The sequence below is a fragment of the Eumetopias jubatus genome, unplaced genomic scaffold (assembly GCF_037043125.1).
Source record: "Eumetopias jubatus isolate StellerSeaLion01/CBP00866 unplaced genomic scaffold, mEumJub1_p1.0 scaffold_13, whole genome shotgun sequence".
Taxonomy (NCBI): domain Eukaryota; kingdom Metazoa; phylum Chordata; class Mammalia; order Carnivora; family Otariidae; genus Eumetopias; species Eumetopias jubatus.
Window position 1 is genome coordinate 94,454,292 of NW_028274819.1, and position 20,567 is coordinate 94,474,858.

Below are 20,567 nucleotides of genomic sequence, written 5' to 3' on the forward strand. Positions count from 1 at the left end.
ACCCAGCAATACTTTTTCTTTGTCCCAGAGTAACATTTGCATGTATGCATGAAGAAGATGTTTATTATAGCATTGTTTGTGATAGTAACAATTATAAACCACACATACTACCCATAGGGAAATGGCTAGTCACACAATGGAAGGTTATGCGAAAAGTAGAAGGAATAAGGGAGATCTGTATGTACTATGAACAGGTCTCCAAGGCCCAATACTGGGAGAAAATAGCAAACTGAGGAATCCAACATGAACCCACACATATATGCATACACACACAAAATAATAATATATGATTTCTATGAATACTTATGTATATTGTATGTAAAAGTATAGAAAAGGTAAGGTAAACACGTAAGAATAAACATTTGGTGAGAGAGATGAGGAAGCCAGGCTTAGTAAAAGGTCATTAACTGCAATGTTTGAAATGTTTAGAAAAACATTTATGTATCATTTATGAACTTAATACTTTAAAATATTAAATGAAATCTATAATGAGAACATCTGGCACACAGTAGACCTTCACGAACCGTATATTCCTGCCCCTCCATCAAAAGTAACGAATAGGGGCACCTGGGTGGCTCAGTTGGTTAAGCGACTGCCTTCAGCTCAGGTCATGATCCTGGAGTCCTAGCATCGAGTCCCGCATCGGGCTCCCTGCTGGGCGGGGAGTCTGCTTCGCCCTCTGACCCTCCCCCCTCTCATGCTCTCTATCTCATTCTCTCTCTCTCAAATAAATAAATAAAATCTTTAAAAAAATAAAAAAGTAACGAACACCTTGGCTTCAAACACAATAGACTGATCCCAGCAATGTGTCCTATTAAAATGAAACGTGTAAGACATAGTTGGGGGGAGAGAAGGTTCTCCCATGGCACGTGGAGAGGGGTGACTTAGGGGGTTCAAGGGACAGGGAGAATAAAAAGGAAAATAGGAGAGATCACTGGCCGAGACAAACTGAACAAATGAGGTCAGGGAGGTCAGTCTTAACGAAACACAAAGACATGCTCCAAGGAAAACAGAAGAGAACAGGATACCGTAACTATTCTCTTACTAAGCTCTTACTACGTTCCAGAGTTCGCATGCAACATATCCCTTAGCTCTCAGAGCAAGGGTATTATTATACCCATTTTAGAAGAGCACACTGAACTCTAGAGGGGTATAGGGGATTGCCCGAGGCCTCACAACTGCTCGTGAATGCAAGAGCCAAACCCCAAACGGCTCTCCTTGCTACCCCGCTTCGCGGACAATTCAAGAAAAACAAGTAGAGTTACAGACTCCAAAATCAAAGCAGAGATCAAAAGCGGTGAAACAGGTGCGCCTGGATGGCTCAGTCGTTAAGCATCTGCCTTCGGCTCAGGTCAGGACCCCGGGGTCCTGGGATCGACTCCCGCATCATCGGGCTCCCTGATCGGCAGGAAGCCTGCTTCTCCCTCTCCCACTCCCCCGCTTGTGTTCCTGCTCTCGCTCTCTCTCTCTGTGTCAAATAAATAAAATCTTGGGCGCCTGGGTGGCTCAGTTGGTTAAGCGACTGCCTTCGGCTCAGGTCATGATCCTGGAGTCCCGGGATCGAGTCCTGCATCGGGCTCCCTGCTCAGCAGGGAGTGGGCTTCTCCCTCTGACCCTCTTCCCTCTCGTGCTCTCTATCTCTCATTCTTTCTCTCTCAAATAAATGAATAAAATCTTAAAAAATAATAATAATAAATAAATAAAATCTTTAAAGACAAACAAAAGCGGTGAAACGGGTATGTGTGTAAACTGAAGGCCGCGGGCTGCAGGAGCGGCGGGCGGAAGCGGTATGGCTTGAGACTTTCCGCGCTGGGTCCCCGCGGCGATCAGAGCCTCCACCCGCGCGCAGCGCACAGAGACCAAACCTCCCGCTGCCTAGAAGGGCTCCAGCGCCGCGAACAGGCGGGGCGAAGCCCAGCTTCCGGTTCCGGGCGCAAAGGCCCCACGTGTTCCGACCCGCCAGGCCCCGCGCGGCTCGGATCCGGCGGCGCTGCTACGGCCGGGAGTGGGTGGGGGAGAAGCCGGGGCAGGGGAGGAGCTGCCGGAGCTGCCGGAGCCGTGAGTGCTGAGGGGCTGGGCCGGGCCGGGCCGGGCCGGATCGCGTTGAGCCGGGCAGGGCAGGGCGGGGAAGAGGGGGAGAGGTTTGAGACCCCGCCCCCCCAGATCGTGGGGAAATCTCACTGTCCTGGCAGAAGGGGCGGCGGCGGTGTAGTGAGGGGGTCTGGGCGTTGTGGTCCCCGGGGCTCCTGGTGGCCGGAGCTCGAACCTCTGGGGGCGCGGATGGCGCTCCGGGCTTCTTTCAGTGCAGCCACCGCCCTCCGCCCCCTCCTGAGGCCTGTAGAAACGCAGTTAGTTCGTACCTCCCATTGCTTCCGCGCCAACTGGCCCCCAGGCACCGAGAGAGGAGTGATCTAGGCCCCTTTATTTCCCCTAGCTTTTTCTCACCCGGTCTTTCAGATTGTTCAAGAGCCACCCCCCCTCCATCCCATCCCCCGCAGGCTCCCGGCCCAGACAAGCCCCATCTCTCTCCACCACCAACCCACCCCCTCCACACACACACAGATACCCTCACCCGTGATCTTATCACCCTTGGATACCGTCGGGCCTGTGGCTTTTCAGCTGCCACTGTGACCGACCCCACGCTTCCCCTCAAGCTAGTAGCTTCTGTCTCCGCTTGCAACTTCCCTCCCCCCGCAACCCCTCACAGCCAGTTTTGGCACTTCTGAACACCACCGTTACCCACAGCAGGAGTATGTAGGCCTCTGCTTCTTGTCTGGTGTGACCAAAAGTTTGTTAGTTTGTATGCCATGGATATTCTGTGTTCTCTCAGGGGTCAGCCCAATTTTTATTTTTCTGGCATTGGAGATTCTTGTCTCCCAGGCGCTTTGATTTCCCTGTCTGCCTTGGTCCCTGTACTGACCACCCCAAAGGTGGGCCCCTAGGCCTCGCTGTCCTTTGACCACCTTGGTCCTGGGGAGCACTGTCACATTCAGGCTCTCACTGTTGCTTTTTCTTTGTCCACACACTGCAGGTGACACCCAGGGCACCCTGACTCAGGAGCCACAGAAAGCTAGTGGAGTCCCCCTTCCCTTCTCCCAGCTTCTCTTCCAAGTCACCCCCCTGGGCCTTGATCCAGAAAGCCGCTTCAGAAAGGTTGTGAGGAAGCCAGTGGGAGGCATGTTGGTGGGAAGTATGTGACAACCAAGCAGTTAGGGTTTGTGGCCATTCGTCTTGGGTAACTTTCTGCTGATAGATTCTAGTATAAGAGCGTGGGCAGGGTTGGTGGGAGGAAGGGGATTTTTCCTCTTAGGACCAGATACCTGGGATTCATAATCTTTCCCCCTTTTTCCTCCAGCTGTACCCCTTTTGCACTCTTTTAAATTCTATATTGCAGTAGACAGTCATTTCAAGGGCACAGCAAGGTTTACAGCGATGTGAGGGACTCTTGGGCATTACAAACTATATACAGATGAGGTAAGTTACAGGTTTGCATTTTTTTTCCAGTTAATTTGCACAGGCATAAAACAGTCCTAGACTCTTTTGACTTTTGCAAACCTTCCTGTAAATTTGGCCAGCACTGGAAAAGTTGGATGCTTTCTGCCTGAACCTCAAGTTTACTTTCTTTGCCTTAGGTACTGGCTCTCAAATTTATCATGCTTCTCAAGCACCTGAAGGGAGGGCTTGTGGAAGAGATTGCTGGGGCCACCCCCAGAGTTTCTGATAATAGTTCTGGGCCTGGGCTTGAAAATCTGCACATTTCTGACAAGTTTTTAGGTGCTTGCACTGCTGGTTTGGGTTTCTCACACTGAGAACCACTGCCTTTGGCCAATCTCCTTCACATAAACAGTGCAGTGGTTTGGGGGATCAAAAGACCTGTGTGTGTACTTCTGTGTTAGAAACTAGTAATATGGAGAAGAAAAAAAACTAGTAATATGATCTTGTGTGGATAATTTAACCACTTAGGTCTGAGTTCTTTCGTTTTTAAAATTAAGAAAGCGTACTTAAAAAAAAAACAAACCTCCAAATGCTAGTGATCTTATGCCAAATGGAAGATGAAATATTGATGAATTTTCCCCTTGATTTTCTTAATTCTCTTGATAGGAGCTTCCATTTTGACCATATAGCTTATATCCATATTTAGGTTTCTGCTACAAATTGCGAGTATGCTAAAGTTCCTGCTACTTCTTAACTACTTATTAAATTTTTTAAGGTCAGAGCCAGTGCTTTTTTTCATCTTTCTCCGCCTGGACCTTGGTTTGTGTGGGACACACAATTGATGCTCTGTAGATATTTGTAGAATGAATAATCATATCCCCTGCTCTCTTTTCCCTTTGAAGAAGTTTTTCTCCACTCGTCCTGTACCACATTGTAAAGCAGTATATGGCTGTGCCACCTGATTCCCCCAGGCGATTGGGATAAATGCCAATGCCAAATTCCTATAACCGTCCCCATGAGTGATTTATTACCAAAGCCGTGGCACCCACTGATTCTGAATTTTAGTGCATCCATATCCAACTTGGAGTAAGAGAAATAGCTTAATAAAATTCAACACGTTTTACTGAGCGCCTTTTCTACCAAGCATCTGACAAAGTGTTAGGCACTTAGAATATAAAAATGAATAAAGAGGTCCTTGCCATACTGGGATGCCTTCTACTCTTTGTACCATGATTTATTTATTTATTTTTTTTAAGATTTTATTTTTTTGACAGAGAGAGACCCAGTGAGTGAGGGAACACAGACGGGGAGTGGGAGAGGGAGAAGTGGGCTTCCCGCGGAGCAGGGAGTCCGATGTAGGGCTCGATCCCGGGACTCCAGGATCATGACCTGAGCCGAAGGCAGACGCTTAACGACTGAGCCTCCCAGGCGCCCCTCTTTGTACCATGATTTAATCTGCAGTGGAGACTGCTGCTCCTCTGATTCCTCTGGTCCCATAGGCATGGGTCCCATCTTTTATCATCTCATCATAAGTGAGGGAGCCTCGGGCAATGCCAGAAGGAAGTCGTCTAGACACAAAGCAAGAGTATTTTGACAGTATCAGTTACAAAACAAAGCATAATACATGACTCTTGAATTGACTGTTCTGAATTATCCATGTTTACTCCTCAGGTCAGTCTCTAGTTATAAAATATAGTATCCTGTTGTTTTTCACTAAATAATGGTTCCTCCAACTGTCCGTGTGATTGGCATTGAGCATGTTCATCGTAGTAATGAATTAGGTACAGCTAGTTTAACTCTGCCTGCCACATGAAAGCTGCCACTGTCATCAGGGTGGGTGTCAGGTTTGAAGGGTGCCCTTTTCCCACTTCAGATTCATTTGTGATGTTCTATTTCAAACTGAGGGGTATAGATTAACCTGTTTTATTTAAGCCATTGACCACCCTTAAGGTTTAGAAAAGCCTAGCTTCATGTTGAACGTTAACCAATATCATCAGGATAGCCAGATACTCAGTTCTGGACTTGAAAATCTGTTTGTGGCCTCTAGCCCACCTGAAGTCTTGAGTAAATGCCTGTCACCATCTTAGGCTAATACATCATGGCCTAGGTATTCAATAAAGAAGCCCTGTATCCTTGTTTCTCTTGAAGCCCCTCTATCACCATCAAAAAGCAAGATGGTTTCTCATAATATGATCCAGCTCTCTGCCTTCAGGCGGAGAGTCATTCCTAGTTCTCAGATGACACATCTTCAGAAGGTAGAACACAAATCACCTACTTCCAAAGGCAGAACTACCAACATTCAGCACTGTCTCCTGGGCCTGTGATACACACCTAGAAAAACATTAATTAAAAATAAAGTGAATTGTTACAGTTTTTATAGTTTATCTCACATTATTTGTGTTTACATTTACTCCCAGTGACATTTTTATACCCACTTTATACCTTGATCCTAACCACAGAGTCTACAGAATTTCAGGGCAAAAGATACTCGTGTCTTGGCTTTCCCCTGATTTCCCTGTACCACCCACCGCCACTACTTATTTAGCCTCTGGGTTTATTTCTTCCCTGTCTTCCCCCTCACTCCGACTTACCCTGTTTCTTTGAAACCTATTGTAATAAGCTTTGAGCCACTTCTCCCCTTGCTATTCAGATATTTTATGCTGAATCTAATGAAGGAAAGATGTAAATGGTAAAAAAATTTTTTTTAAAGATTTTGTTTCTTTATTTGACAGAGAGCGAGAGCACACAAGCAGGGGGAACAGCAGACAGGGAGAGAGAGAAGCAGGCTCCCCGCTGAGCAGGGAGCTCGATGCGGGGCTCGATCCCAGGACCCCAGGATCATGACCTGAGCCGAAGGCAGATGCTTAACCAGCTGAGCCACCCAGGCGCTCCGGCAAAAAGATTTTAAAGAAATAGTTTTTAAACATGGTTTGAAGCATACTAATCATGATTTGTTAGAAGGCCAAAAGTCAGTGAATGCCTTCCCTTTCATTTCTCCAGCCTTCTGGGTTAAGTTTTCAAGGGACTTCGTAGGTATACTAACTGGGCTTGCCCCAGATTGCCTCTTCCCAGTTCGAGGGAGGAGACAGGACTGCAACACTGGTAAGGAGAAGCACCACTGATAGGTCTTGGGCAGGAGAACTTGGCTGGAAGGTTCCATCCCATCTGTGTTCCAAGGCTCTTATCTTAGCTGATAAGTCTTTTCAAAGCAAGGACTCTTCTTTCAGTTTAACACTTTACTTTTTTTTTTAAATTTTTTATTGTTATGTTAATCACCATACATTACATCATTAGTTTTGGATGTAGTGTTCCATGATTCATTGTTTGTGCATAACACCCAGTGCTCCACGCAGAACGTGCCCTCTTTAATACCCATCACCAGGCTAACCCATTCCCCCACCCCCCTACTTTTGATATAACAGTAAACAGGCCAAGATTTTTCCTGTGCATTTAAAATTTTTTGGAATGATGATGAATGAAATAAAGGACTGCCTGTTTATCATTTAATCTTGCCTTCCCAAAAGGATTTAAAGCACTTTGAAGGAAAGAGAACAAAATCTATTGAGCATCTACTCTGTACTGGGCTCTATGCTGCAGTGATTCTATACGTTACTTCATTTACTCCTTAAAACAACCATGGGAGGTAGGTAGTGTAGCCACATTTTGAAAATGAGAACAAGACAGGGAGTGTCCCGTGGCCAGTAAATGAGGAGAGGGATTCAAACTCAGGGCTCCAAAGCCCTGAACCATTATGTGGAAAGCATGGATAAACACTTGTATACAGGACAATTAACCATAAAAGATCATCTTTCCAGTAGAAGGATCATACCAGATAATCTTTAGTTTTGAAGACGAATACAGTGGGGCACCTGGGTAACAGACTGATTTCGTCTCAGGTCATAGTGTCAGGATCATGAGATCAAGCCCCGTGTCGGGCTCCATGCTGAGTGTGGAGCCTGCTTGAGAGTCTCTCTCTTTCCCTTTGGCTTTACCCCTTCCCATCCTTTCTCTTTTCCCTCTCCCTCTCTAAAAAAGAAGAATACAGCATTAGAACAGGGCAGTTAACAATTTTTATTAGTTGATTTCTATTCTAGAACAATGGGAAGAGCAGTTGGAAGGTCTGGTTAACCCCAGAGAACAGACATACCCAGATTGCCAGGTTATGGGCCAGCATTAGGGTAAAAAATAAAATTGGAGGCAGGAAGGGAAATAGGTATCTGCTAAATATAATCATTTGAACCTCTCTGACCACTACTGAAGATTATTTGCCAGTAAATAGATCACTATCTCTCTATTGGGTAGATACTGTATGACCACAAACATTGTCATTTAGGGTCCAGAAAGCTCTCCCCAAGTAGTCAGATTTTAAGGTAGAGAACCATATATCCTTTTAATGCCTGCAGTTTTCTGTTCTTGTCAATAGAATGCAGTTACGGCCTTCAGTGCCATGTGACACATTCAGATAAGGGTCAGAGGTAGTTGGACCAAAGACCGGAGAAAGCTCTTACCTTTTCCACATCTCCCCAGTCCTGCTCCATACATCCTGGAAACACTCACTCCAAGAGACTAGGTCGTGGACTGCACCCAGCCCTAGGCCTGTGAAGCTTTTCTGCAGACATTGTTTCAGAGCCTTCTGGAACCAAGTCTTTTGCTCTTCCTGGCCTGGGTTCAGTCTCTCTGTATAGTCCTCTTCAGTTTTTATCTGTCATTGCGGAACCCTTCCAAGGACAGACACTGAGGGAAAGTATTAGAATAGCAAGGGCAACAAATTGCAGGCCGACTTGCGGTGTAGCATATCCTAGGAACCTAGAATGAAACAACGTCCGTTTTCTGTTTCTAATACTTGACCTTTGCACAGCACATTTTAGTTCATAAGCTCACAGAGCTCAGCTAATCCTGTGAGTTAGGAGAGTAGTTCTCTGCAGAGGGCTTTCCCCTTTACAAGGGCTCTTGTGTGTGTGATGTCATGGAACCCTTAGAGCTGCTCCAGGTACTTGAGGATGTGGGGCTAGGATGCGCCTCTTTGGGTACCTGACCCAGTGTTCTTTCCACTGCAGTGCCTGCCTCCGGTTCCTTCCCATCCCTTGCCCCACCAGGGACGACTCTTCTGCCCTTCATCCCGCCATTGCTCATCTGTTTGCCTTCATCTCTTCCTGAGCTGCCAAAGTAAATCCAAAACAAGCAATGGAAACCTCAATTGATGATTTCTGAAGCGGATTTAGAAACAGCAGGTTTTATGTGGGCCAGCATTAGGGTAAAACTGTTCCTTTGTCTTTGGAGAGCGAGAGCAGGAATGCTGCTGTCAATGCAGACTTCATAGACTCCATGGTAGACAATCTGTGGTAGCCAGTGCTCCGTGGAAACAAGGAGAGCTTCTAGTCTGCTTTCCTGCGCATGGGTTCTCAGACTCTGAAGACGATTGAGGTCCCTTCATTAAGCCAAAAGACTCTGTTGATTCTGTCTTCTCTCAGAACTCCCAAAGAAAACAGTCTCACTGAAGATAGGCATAAAATTTTAAAAACCACAAACCGTGTAGAAAACAGACCACCATGGGGTAGAGACTGCAGATTCAGGAGGGAGGACAATTAGCACATAAAGACCGAGAAATGAGGGAACTCTAAAGCCGACTATGAAAGTAGGTAGTGGATATTTGAGGCTACTGGAAGAGAAGTAAGAGCACGAATGAATGAAAAGCCATTTGAGATACAGATAAAAATAAATAATAGGGTCATTGAAATTAAACTCAATTTGCTGGGCAGCATCTAATTAGACCCAGCTCTTAAGAGCGGATCGCTAACCTTGAAGGTGGATCTGAGGCTGAGGTAATGAAGACCCAAAAGACTGCAAAATGAAGAACGCTTCAGGTTGCATGTGGAGAGGGGTGCGGAGGGGGCAGGACTGGGAAGACTAGGGGTGACCTGAACAGAGTCGTTCATTCAACATACAAGTGACTGTTACCTACCAGTGTGGTGTAGGAGACGGTCATGTTTTTAAAAGGTCCCACTGATACCGTTCAGTGGTTCATAATGGCTCAACCAGGGGAATGGAAGTGGAGATGAGATGGATGAATTGGAAAGACATTTAGAAGGAAGGATTAACAAGATCGGTGAATAAAAGAGTGTAGAAACAGTGGAGGGAAAGGTGGATTCTTGCTGATAAAAAAGAGGAAGAAAACTTTAGCTTATTCGTTTAAATTCCCTTACTGCGCACTTTATTATGCATGTTGGAAAGTTGAAGGAGTTTCGTAGGAAGCGTAACCAGTGGCTGTATCTGGTATCCCAGGATCGATACCACAGACGTGGTGATAGAGGTGTGCCCAGGTTGCTGCAGAAGCACAGTGATTTCTCACCATTTTAAGGGTAAGGGGAATGGGATCAAAGAAAATATCTCAGAAAACATGAAGTCTGAGCTGTCTTAGAAGTAAAGTTTCACCTAATGAAGGGTAAAGACTCACAAGGAACAACATGTTCTAAAGCCAAAGAGATGGGATTTGTGTGTGCTTCACAGGCATACACAATGCGTGTGTGTGTGTGTGTGTGTGCGCGCGCGTGCATGTGCACGCGTGGGCGTGCTGCGTGTATTGAGGATTGAAGAGGAGGGAGAAAGGAAAGTCTGCCTAATCTATAATACTTAGGAGTTTGTCTTTCACTTACGAGACAGAGGAATGGTTGAGGATCTTAAATAGGAAAGGGACATGATCACATTTGCCAACAGTGCTGGTCACTCTTGTGATACTGTCCTTGGTAGCTTGAAGGTAACAAACCTAGGAGGCAGGTGGCTCAGGATTGGAGGCAGTTGGAGTAATCCAGACAAGAACTGATAAGGAGCTAGGGTGTAAATCATAGGAATGAAGAAGAGGGGGCCATGTGAAGAAATGGAACACACCATGCAGCATTGGAGGTGGGGGGTGGGAACATTGCATTTAGAAGGAACAGCCTTCCTACAGGCATGGTGTCCTGAAAAGACACCCCCTTTCGATTGGAAGATCAGCAGTGCACCCATGATAGCTCCGTGATAACACAGCAAAGGGGAGGATATTAGGCTTGAAAAATCAACTGAGGGCTGATTGTGAAGAGCTTCATGTGCCATGCCAAGGATGTTATAGCTGATCTTACTAACAGAAGTATTTTTAAATGTTGAGCAGTGCAGTTGGGACTATAATTTAGAAAGATAGTTAACATTGGGTTGCCATTGCTCTTCTGAGCACTTGGCATAGGGTGGTATGTTTAATCCTCATAGTCACGCTATTAGATGGATACCATCCTTGCCTCCATGCCACAGATGGGGAAACAGGCATAGAGAGCATAGGAACTTAACTATTGGCCTCACACCTACTAAACGGTACAGCCCAAATTTAACCCCTGACACCAGACTCACTCCTTAACTTACACGCCCTAGGTGGTTCCTCCACCATCACACACATCAGGACCACGTGTAGCATTTCGAAGGATACAGTTGCCTACATTGACTAAATCCCAAGTATCCAGAAGAGTGTTGAGCGATACTTACTTTGCAAAAGCTTCACCATAATTATGCTGCCCTTTACTCATGGTCGAGTACGCAGGGATCCCAGTTAGGAAGTTAGGTCAATAGTCCAGGCGAGAGCTGAGGGCCCAAACTAAAGCGGTCTCTGGCAAAGAGGAGGAAACAGATTTAGAGGCTTACGAGGTAGAATTGGTTTAATGGGCTGTAAGCAATGGGAAAGAATCAGAATTGAGTCTAAAGATTACAAAGTTGAGTGTTTACTTAGCTAGTGATGATCTCAGCCAAGACAGGATCTTGGGAAGAGGGGTGGATTTGGGAGTCAGCAGAATGAGTTCAGTTTTGAACACTTGGGTTTGAGGGTCCAGAGGTCCTCCCATTAAGATGTCTTAGTAAGCGGAAGGTTGCTCTTGGGAGTGCCTGTGCACCCGCCACTGTGTAAGGGGCTTTCCTCACTGTTACCTCACACAATTTGCCCCTCAAATCTCTTGAGAGTCCCCATTTTACAGAGGAATTCATATTGAGTGTAATTCAGTTTGCAGTGAGCCTTTATAAAGGCTTCCCCATCTGTTTCAGCCTGGCGGATGTGTCTCCTCTCCTGGTGTGTATGTAAACGTGTGTGTGACATGGTCAGTACCACATGTTCCAGCAGGCAATGAGCAGCGTCCTTGGTCCTCACCATTCTCCTTGCAGGTTCACAGGGTTCTTGAAGAAGAGATGCAGTTTTTTTCTGTTTCTCTATGGGGTGTGAACCTGGCCAAGGACAAGGGGTAAGAGAACATACTTGAGGCATAGATCATCCGATTTCAGCCAAATCTATTTAGAGCTGATGGTTGTGGAGATTGGGGGCAGGGGATTTAATAGTGTAAGGAAGTGTTATGTGTGCGGGGTTATGAGTGAACTCAGAACTATTTTCCCTGTGTATAATCTCATGCTTATACTCATGTTTGTCTCTACTTCTCTGCCCCAGGTCCCTTGGGAGAAACTCCTTGAGGTGCCCAGGCTGAGACTGGGGGCTAATGACAGTGTGAGCTCTAGATGGTGTGAGACCCCTCCCCCCGAGAGCCAAACAATGGCTGCAGCCTTGGAACCAGAGGACCAGGATCTTTGGGAAGAAGAGGGAATTCTGATGGTGAAATTGGAAGATGATTTCACCTGTAGGCCAGAGTCTGTCTTACAGAGAGATGACCCCGTGCTCGAGACCTCACACCAGAACTTCCGGCGCTTTCGCTACCAGGAAGCCGCAAGCCCTCGAGAAGCTCTCATCCGACTGCGAGAACTTTGTCATCAGTGGCTGAGGCCTGAAAGGCGGACAAAGGAGCAGATCCTAGAGCTGCTTGTGCTAGAACAGTTCCTTACCGTCCTGCCTGGAGAACTGCAGAGCTGGGTGCGGGGCCAACGGCCAGAGAGTGGCGAGGAGGCAGTGACGCTGGTGGAGGGTTTGCAGAAACAACCCAGGAGACCAAGGCGGTGGGTGAGGAGGGGGAGTCCTGATCTATGTGATGTGGAGGGGGCCTATTTGTTTGCTGGAAGGATGGATTTGGGGGTAGGGCATACAAAGGCCCCCATCATTTACCCTTTAAAACTAATTGGCTGTGCTCTCAGGTTGCAGCTAGATCCGTAAGGGGCAGAGGTGTGTGTGTGCGTGTGTTTGTGTGTGAGTGAGTGTGACTTTCTCGTTTTTGAAACACCTGCCTAGGGAGGATCTTAGGGATCTCAGCTCTCAAGGGTCATACGGTTTTTTCCTTTCTTTGGCTTTTGAACCTCTAGTTCCTGGGGAGGCCAATTTTGTGACTTCCTCAAAAGATCTAGACTCTCAGTCACAGATCCCCCTCCCCCAGGACCGTAAGACACGGAAGCAAAAACAACAAGGAGAGAGCTACGGGTGGGAGAGGTAGAGATGGGAAGGGTGGGTGTCCTAGAGCCCTGGGTGACGGGCAGGGTTGAGGAGGGTAAGGAAGCTGTGCAGTATCCAAACATCCCTGCCTTGTCCTGGTGAGGGTAACCTGCAACAGCTCTTGCATGCCCCAATGGAACCGGAGACTCCCCTCCTCATCTGGGACCCTTTGGGAGTGTTCCTGTTGGCAGGTTCTCCAAAAATAAGCCCTGATGTCAACCGAGACTTTCCTCTTGACTCCATGCTGACTGGAAATTGGAATTATTCCCAGGTGACTGTCCATGTTCATGGCCAGGAAGTCCTGTCAGAGGAGACGGTGCATCCGGAAGCAGAGCCCGAGTCACCTAGTGAGCTGCAGAACCCTGTGCAGACCTCGACTCCCGAGGCGTCCCGTGAGGAGACCATACAGAGCCCCAGTCTGGGGCCACCAGAAGAGCAGAGCCTGTGCCATGAATTGGAGTTCCAGCCCCTGCAGGAGAGCGGTGGGAAGCCTCAGCGGAAGCGGGGCATTGTGACGGGCAGAGCGTGGGAAGGGGGATATTTCCCCTCTACTAAGGAGGCTAGGTGTGGGGAGCATAGTGGGAATAAATCACAGAATCCAGGGTGTTGAGAGGAGACGGTACTAGCTAGAGTCCCCCAGAAACTGGGCCGAGCTTTAATAGCCAACCAATCCTTGGTGGTTCTCTTGGCATTTCAGTAGTGTTCCAGATGGTGGCACTGGGATGATTCGAGCTGCCCTTGGGCCAGTTTCCTGATTCCTACCAAAGAGCATGAGAGCTACTCGGCTGTTTGCCACTTACCTGGGCAAACTGCATATTGCTGATCTCCGCATTCTTTTCTTCGTAGAGGTTCCAATGTCCCAGGACCCAGACCTTCCTGAAGAGAGGAACACTGGAAACCCAGAGATGGTTGCCCTTCTTACTGCTCTTTCACAGGTGTGCTCTAGTTTCCCTCTGTGCCTCAGAGAATTTGAAGAACCATCAGGCATTAGCTGTATACTGAACGGGTCAGACAGGACACAAATTTCCACCCTCCTTTTGCCAACTTAAGTTCTCCGTTCTAGACGTGTCTACAGCAGGAGTTGAATCGAATGGGATGAATTATCATAGTCTCAGTTGGATCTGCAGGCTCCAGAGCCTCTTTATTTGCCACTGCCCAGAGGGAGGAACTAACAAGATAGGATTATTTTAGAACTCTCCAGTACAACCTGGAAGTTGCTGAATGAAGGCTTGTTTTTTGTGTGTTTTTAAGGAGTAAACTTGATAGTCATTTGTAAGAATGGCTGACTGCTGCAGAAATGATTTCCAAAGTTGTGTGGTATCCTCTTGTAAGGACTGCACTCAGGCCACTACTCATAGGAATCCCTTAAAATGGTCAGGGCCCGAAAACTAAGCTAGAGGCTGGAGAGAAAAGGAAAAGAAGCATCCGTGGTTTCAGATTGTAGTCTAGCTGCAGCAGAAGGGCCTGTGTGTGCTCTGCCGACCGTGTAGGTGATGGGGGTCCCTGGAGAAGGTCAGTTAGGGAGAGCTTTCCAGAAAAGGTGAATTTTTGCAGAAACGTAGGTGGTATTAAGGCATCAATTAGGGAGTTAATTAGGACTTTTAAGACCTTTCTTGTGCGTTAACCCATATGCTCAAGAAGAAGAGCAGAGGTTTGCCCTGAGAGAAAGTGGTGGGACCGGGGGGCCCGGAGGAGGAAGTAGGAAGTCGGGGAGCGGCAGCCAAGGGTGCCACAGATTTCCCCAAGGGAGCCCGGAGTCCTGTGTGCGTTCCTTTTGTCTCCGGGCGTAACCTTCATTCCAGGAACGAAATGGGCGGCTCCAGGAAGCTCCCCTTTTTAACTGAAGCCTGTGTCGTTTCAGGGATTGGTAACTTTCAAGGACGTGGCTGTGTGCTTCTCCCAGGACCAGTGGAGCGATCTGGATCCCGCACAGAAAGAGTTCTATGGAGAATATGTCTTGGAAGAAGACTGTGGAATTGTGGTCTCTTTGTGTAAGGAATTTCAAGTGTTTCTAGGGTGTTCTGAGCACAGAGGACTTTCTCCTGTTGGAAATTGTGGGGGTCTTAGATCTTAGACTATAGGCACCACGCTTCTCTTACGCCTGCCCCCCCCCCCCCGTGAGATTGAAGGAGGAGCTATAATATAAGCAAGACGATATCCTTCCAAGTTCAAGGGAGGAGGAAATGCTTAGAAAGTGCTTGGAAACTTCTAATAAGAGAATAAAATTATAATATATAGCTTTTTAGTATGTTGGAGGTAGCGTGTGAGTTTTGGAAACAAGCAATAGAAGTTGATCTGCTTACTTGAATACGGGGAAAGAGGGAGCATTAACGGTCCTAGATCATTGAGTCGCAGACAAAGGGCATGAAATATGCAGGATTTGGTGAGAGGTGCTCGAGCTAAAAAGACCAGATTGGATCCACTGACTGGGCTGTCCGTTTGTTCTGCAGTCTACCCAACAGCAAAGATCTGCTCTTAACACGGGGAATTGCCGAACCAATCGTAATGTCCCGCTTTCCCTCTCTTGAGCAGCATTTCCAATCCCCAGACTAGATGAGATCTCCCACGTTAGAGAGGAAGAGCCTTTGGTCCCAGATACCCCAGAGCCTCAAGAGCCTCAAGAGCCAGAAATCCTGAGTTTTACCTACACAGGTGAGGAACGACAAAAGGCATCTTCCCCCACAGAGCTGGCACTTCCCCTCTCCCTCTGGGGTGCCCCTCTCATTGGTTCTTCTAACCTGTTGGCCATCACCCCTGTCCCCCTCTGAATGCCAAGTTCTTCTGTCCTCACCCCGCTCTTTCCCTCCCATCATTCGTGTAATGTAAGATGGTGAAAGAGAAAAAATGGGAACTTCGGAATGCAGCTGTAGTCATGTATGAAGCAGGTCACTTAAACTCTTGGTCCTCAGTGTCCACATTTGTGAAATGGGGATAATAATCTTTGTCCGCACCGAGGCTTGTCGACAGCATGAGATACCATATAAGAAAGTGCCTGGCACGTGACAGAAATCAGTTGACCAGTTATTTCCTTCTTTCCCAGCCTCTGCAGTTATGAAATGTGGGCTTCTCTCTGTGTGGTCTTGCCTTCCCAAGACAGTTTAAAAACGCCGCCGTCGTGTGGAAGGCATCGTCCGCTCTATAATTTCCCCTGTTCTCCTCTCACCCTCTCTGCAGGAGATAGGAGTGAAGATGAAGAAGAGTATCTTGAGCAGGAAGATCTAAGTTTGGAAGATCTACACAGATCTATTTTGGGAGATCCAGAAATCCACCAGACTCCAGACTGGGAAATAGTCCTTGAGGATGATCCAAATAGACTTAACGAAAGAAGATTTGGTACAAGTATTTCTCAAGTTAATAGTTTATCGAATCTTCGGGAAACCATGCCTATCCACCCCTTGTTAGGGAGACACCATGACTGTCCTGTATGTGGGAAAAGTTTCACTTGTAACTCCCACCTTGTTAGACACCTAAGAACTCATACAGGAGAAAAACCCTATAAATGTATGGAGTGTGGGAAAAGTTACACGCGGAGCTCACATCTTGCCAGGCACCAGAAGGTTCACAAAATGGGCACTCCTTATAAATTTCCCCTAAACCGGAAGAATTTGGATGAGGCCTCCTCTCTGGTCCAGGCTGAGAGAACTCCACCTGTTGAGAAACCCTATAGGTGTGACGATTGTGGAAAACACTTCCGCTGGACCTCAGACCTTGTCCGGCATCAGAGGACACACACAGGAGAAAAACCCTTCTTCTGTACTATTTGTGGCAAAAGCTTCAGCCAGAAGTCTGTGCTGACAACACACCAAAGAATCCACCTCGGAGGCAAACCCTACCTGTGTGGAGAGTGTGGGGAGGACTTCAGCGACCACAGGCGGTATCTGGCGCACCGGAAGACCCACGCAGCTGAGGAGCTGTATCTCTGTAGCGAGTGTGGGCGGTGCTTCAACCACAGCGCTGCGTTTGCCAAGCACCTGCGAGGACACGCCTCAGTGAGGCCCTGCCGGTGCAACGAATGTGGGAAAAGTTTCAGTCGGAGGGACCACCTTGTCAGGCATCAAAGAACCCACACTGGCGAGAAACCATTCACGTGCCCTACCTGTGGAAAAAGCTTCAGCAGGGGCTATCACTTAATCAGGCATCAGAGGACCCACTCAGAAAAGACCTCCTAGCTAGCTTCCTGTGTGAGGAGGTCTGCATTCAGCCCTCACCCGGGGATGGGCGAGGAGATGCCCTCTTGTCAGCTCGGGAAGACCTTTTCCAGGGAGTCTCCCTGACTTGCCCAGTTCTCCGTCACCTCTTCCCACAGCTAAATTAAAATCCCCCTGGCAGAACCTCTCAACCTTCTTCTGCACCTTGAGGAGATTTTTTTTGCCCAAAGTACAACCTGGGTGGAGGCTTCTCCTTGACTGGAGTGTTCCCGCCTCTACCTCATGGGTGTGAAGGAGGAGATTTAGAAGACTTCCGAGGTTGTGGTTATTATATTTTGCCCAAAATAGGCTGTTGCATATCCTAAAGACTGCTTCACAGCCTCAAGTATAAAGTTGCCCAGGACGGCCCTTTAGGTATGGTAAGGGACCGGCCTCTAGGATTCTGTCCTTACTGGGCTCAAATCTTAAAGCACACAGCCCTGAACTCAAGGCAGGAGATTTTGCATCCTCATGGCTCTGCCACACACTCACAGGATAACTACAAATCTCTCACTGGTTCACTTCTTCACCATGCACTTTCCTTTGATCTTGGGGAGAGATGGGAGAAGTGTCTGATGGGGGAAAACCTCGAGGCTGTTTCCCGTGGACCTTGTCAGGCTGCTCCCTTACCCATTGCCAAAATACCAGGTGCCAGACCCTGCTAGAAAGGAGGACCTAGTCAGAAGCCTCTTTCCTTGTGGGATGCTTTCCTGTTAGAATACTCATGCCCACCCTTCTTAGTGTTCTACGAGCCTCTTGGTTTTGCCCCTAGCACTTCTGCAAAAGTGAGGCGCAAGTTGGGTGCTGGGGGAGTCAGTTAAACCGTGATATCATTTACATTCCCACACGTGTACAAGCCCACCCCTCCTGCCCTCTTCACATGGGTTTGTGAGGGGATTTTGGAACCATGTCAGCTTACATAGGTACTATAGTAATTACAGAGTCATGATTGATTGGGTCACTTCCTTTATATGAGGAACATGAGAAGACCTGAGACCAAACTGTGGAGCAAAATTTTTAAAAGCTGTTGCTGCTGGCGAAGGCCATCAAGACTATACTGACACCCAGCCCCTGTCATCCCCGCCTTGGTTCTCTGATATCAGGGGAAATTAGGAACCCCAGCACCTGGGACCCTGAAGAATTTACCAGGAGTAAATGGCTTTCATGTAATTGCGTTGTTTGCTTTTTCTTATGTGATCTCATTTTTATGTAATTAAGAACTAAATAGTATTATCTCATGACCTGATAGTAGGATCTCTGTTGCCTGATAAAGGTTCCTTGGAGATGAGGTTGAATAATTATGAACCTCACCTGCTCTGCTTGTGGGAGTGGCAAGGACTGGATGAGCGTCCTCCATAAGTGGAGCATAGGGTATGGGATTAAAGCATGAGAAGGGAGATTGTCTTCTGTGCCTGGTTTCTTCAGCTGTTTCTCAGTCCATTATGTGCCAGTGTGTACAGAGAAAATGGGTGGGATAACCCGGCTCAGCCCTACCAGCTCGACAAGGCAATTCTCATTTTGGTCACTAATGATCCTCCAGTTGACCAGTTTTGCTTTGATACCAGTCATTGTCCTGGAGATAGACACATATGTAATAAATAAAAGTAACACCGGCAGCCACGTTCCCTGGTTTCTGGAACTTTGCATCTTACTCAGTTCCCAAGGCTTCGGGTTCCAGGTAGTTCTGAACATCATACACACAAAGACATCAGAGAGTACAAAGTAGTTTTCCACGGGGCTGGTCATGGTTAGCAGAGCCAAAGGGAATAGATGGCAAACTGAGGTAAGATCTGTGCCTGTGGTTTGCAGAAGACACGCCTAATGGGCCGACATTTCTGAACCCTAGATCTGAAGGCTAAACATATTTGTGCTGGTGAAATACAGTCCCAAGAGATCATTTTTCCTAGCTCATATCAATTACGGGAGCTGATAGAATTCTGGAGGTTAACAGAACAAATTTGTTCTAACAGAACAGTGACTTTGTTCACTGATTTACCTGCGTTACTGCAGTAAGTGAGAAACTGTCAAGAGAATTGTACATGAGGAAAAGTGAGAGACTGGTCCAGTTTGTTGGAACATCAAATAGTTCTTTTATTGCCGATCCCCTAGCAAAGTTTCATATGCTGACACTGAATCTCTGCTTGAGGTTCATGGAGGGGCATGCTGTCTCCTAAACCTGAGCATGAGCAGAACTGAAGATTGCAGCAGAAGGGCCTATGCAAGAACCTGCAGTGAGCAAGAGACTACAGCTGGACAGGGGCAGGTGCTGGGCCGCAGGTTACCCTGAAGGGGTTCCCTGTAGAATTTTGTGAACAGTTGAATACTGGTGTTCTTGATACTAAATTAAAGTTTCTAGAGAATAAAGAGGATTTTAAAAATAATACTTGGAGGAAGCTATAAAGTACTCTTAAATCAACAACTCAAGGAAATTGGTGGATTGTTGGAAATTAAGGCACATGCTAGTCAAGTTATGAAATTAAAATAATGTTTGAGCTTTTGGCCATTTAGTTTAGGAATAACCAAGGAATATTCAGCCTCTTCTCCATCTCATTTACCCAAAAGAAAGAAATGGAAAGAGATCAAGGCAGAATATGTTTTTATTATCTGGAACTTAGGCGTCAAAGTCTAGAGCAGAATCTAGTGAACTCCGATGAACCCCGTGGAGAGTTCATTTGGTAGATTAACATCAAAGTACTAGAACCAAAGCAAGCTAAAAAATGCTCTTTCTCCAGAGCCCAACTCAACAGAAGGATCTAATAGAACATGCATTCTTTTCACTGCGCAGCAAAATGGTGAACAAGAAAACACCCCGCTGAGTCCTGCAAAGTTGGCAGAGACCATTCACTCCAAGCCTCACATGTCAGAGCAACAACCTCTAGATCGCCCTCTTGCATGAGGAAAATAAGCTAGTGTGCACCCCTTGCTGAGCCATTTTGATTCACCAAGCTCCCAGGAAGGACAACAACCAGGTGAGAGTTAATTTGACCCTGTGATGGTTTTGGAGAACAAAAGCTGTACTGAGAAATAGTGAACTATTATATGTCATGCACATGAATAACTTGGTAGTGTTCCACACAGATATTTTTTAGTTTTACCTCTAAGATCTCCCTCAGCTGACCAAAGTATTTCTTCCAGCCACAATAACTTTCCCTGAGAGAAATACATAATTTTTTTTCTGTCTCCTTAAATTTCTAGTGATGTTGGCCAACTGACCCATTAATCTGATTTGTGGGAGAGGAACAGACTAAGAGCGAAAAAATGGGTGCCCTACCCATGTACTCCCTAAACTGCTTTGGCAGAATTCAATTGTTCTCAAACACATTGATGAACACATCTCCTTTTAGGTGGAATAACTTGATTCCTCTTTGGGGAAGCCCTAAGAAGCTGGCAAGGACAAGTTTTGGTCTCTCCTTAGATATCAGTCATTGTAAATTATCCTCAAGGAAAAGAAGAAACAAAGAATTCTTGTCAGGGCAGCAAAAGTAGGGCTATCCTATAATGAACGGTTCCTGTTCTTACTGTATGTGTATGTTCATGGAAGTTTCAGGTAAAAAGGGAGAAGAGGG

The 20,567-nt window shown here is 46.9% G+C and overlaps 1 protein-coding gene across 5 annotated transcripts; it reads left to right on the forward strand.

Moving 5' to 3' along the window:
• Window positions 1–1,999: 1,999 nt before the first annotated feature.
• Window positions 2,000–18,617, forward strand: ZNF202 (zinc finger protein 202). Of its 5 annotated transcripts, none has more exons than XM_088018148.1 (9): window positions 2,000–2,058; window positions 3,356–3,474; window positions 8,493–11,687; window positions 11,888–12,391; window positions 13,086–13,296; window positions 13,661–13,749; window positions 14,676–14,805; window positions 15,347–15,466; window positions 15,989–18,617. In XM_088018148.1, the coding sequence occupies exons 3-9, from the start codon at window positions 11,658–11,660 to the stop codon at window positions 16,981–16,983; spliced, it is 2,079 nt and encodes a 692-aa protein (XP_087874274.1). In that variant the 5' UTR covers window positions 2,000–2,058; window positions 3,356–3,474; window positions 8,493–11,657; the 3' UTR covers window positions 16,984–18,617. The 5 variants fall into 5 exon arrangements, with proteins under 5 accessions (XP_087874274.1, XP_087874275.1, XP_087874273.1 ...); XM_088018149.1 differs by having other exon boundaries at window positions 8,493–8,601; XM_088018147.1 differs by having other exon boundaries at window positions 8,493–12,391.
• The last annotated feature ends 1,950 nt before the right edge of the window (window positions 18,618–20,567 follow it).

Excerpts from the sequence above, each read along its gene's own strand:
- ZNF202 (XM_088018147.1), top strand. The coding sequence starts at position 11,747 with ATGGTTGTGGAGATTGGGGGCAGGGGATTTAATAGTGTAAGGAAGTGT. Across the intron at positions 12,392-13,085 it reads CCAGGAGACCAAGGCGGTGG|GTGACTGTCCATGTTCATGG; the intron begins GTGAGGAGGGGG and ends AATTATTCCCAG. Across the intron at positions 15,467-15,988 it reads CCTGAGTTTTACCTACACAG|GAGATAGGAGTGAAGATGAA; the intron begins GTGAGGAACGAC and ends CCCTCTCTGCAG.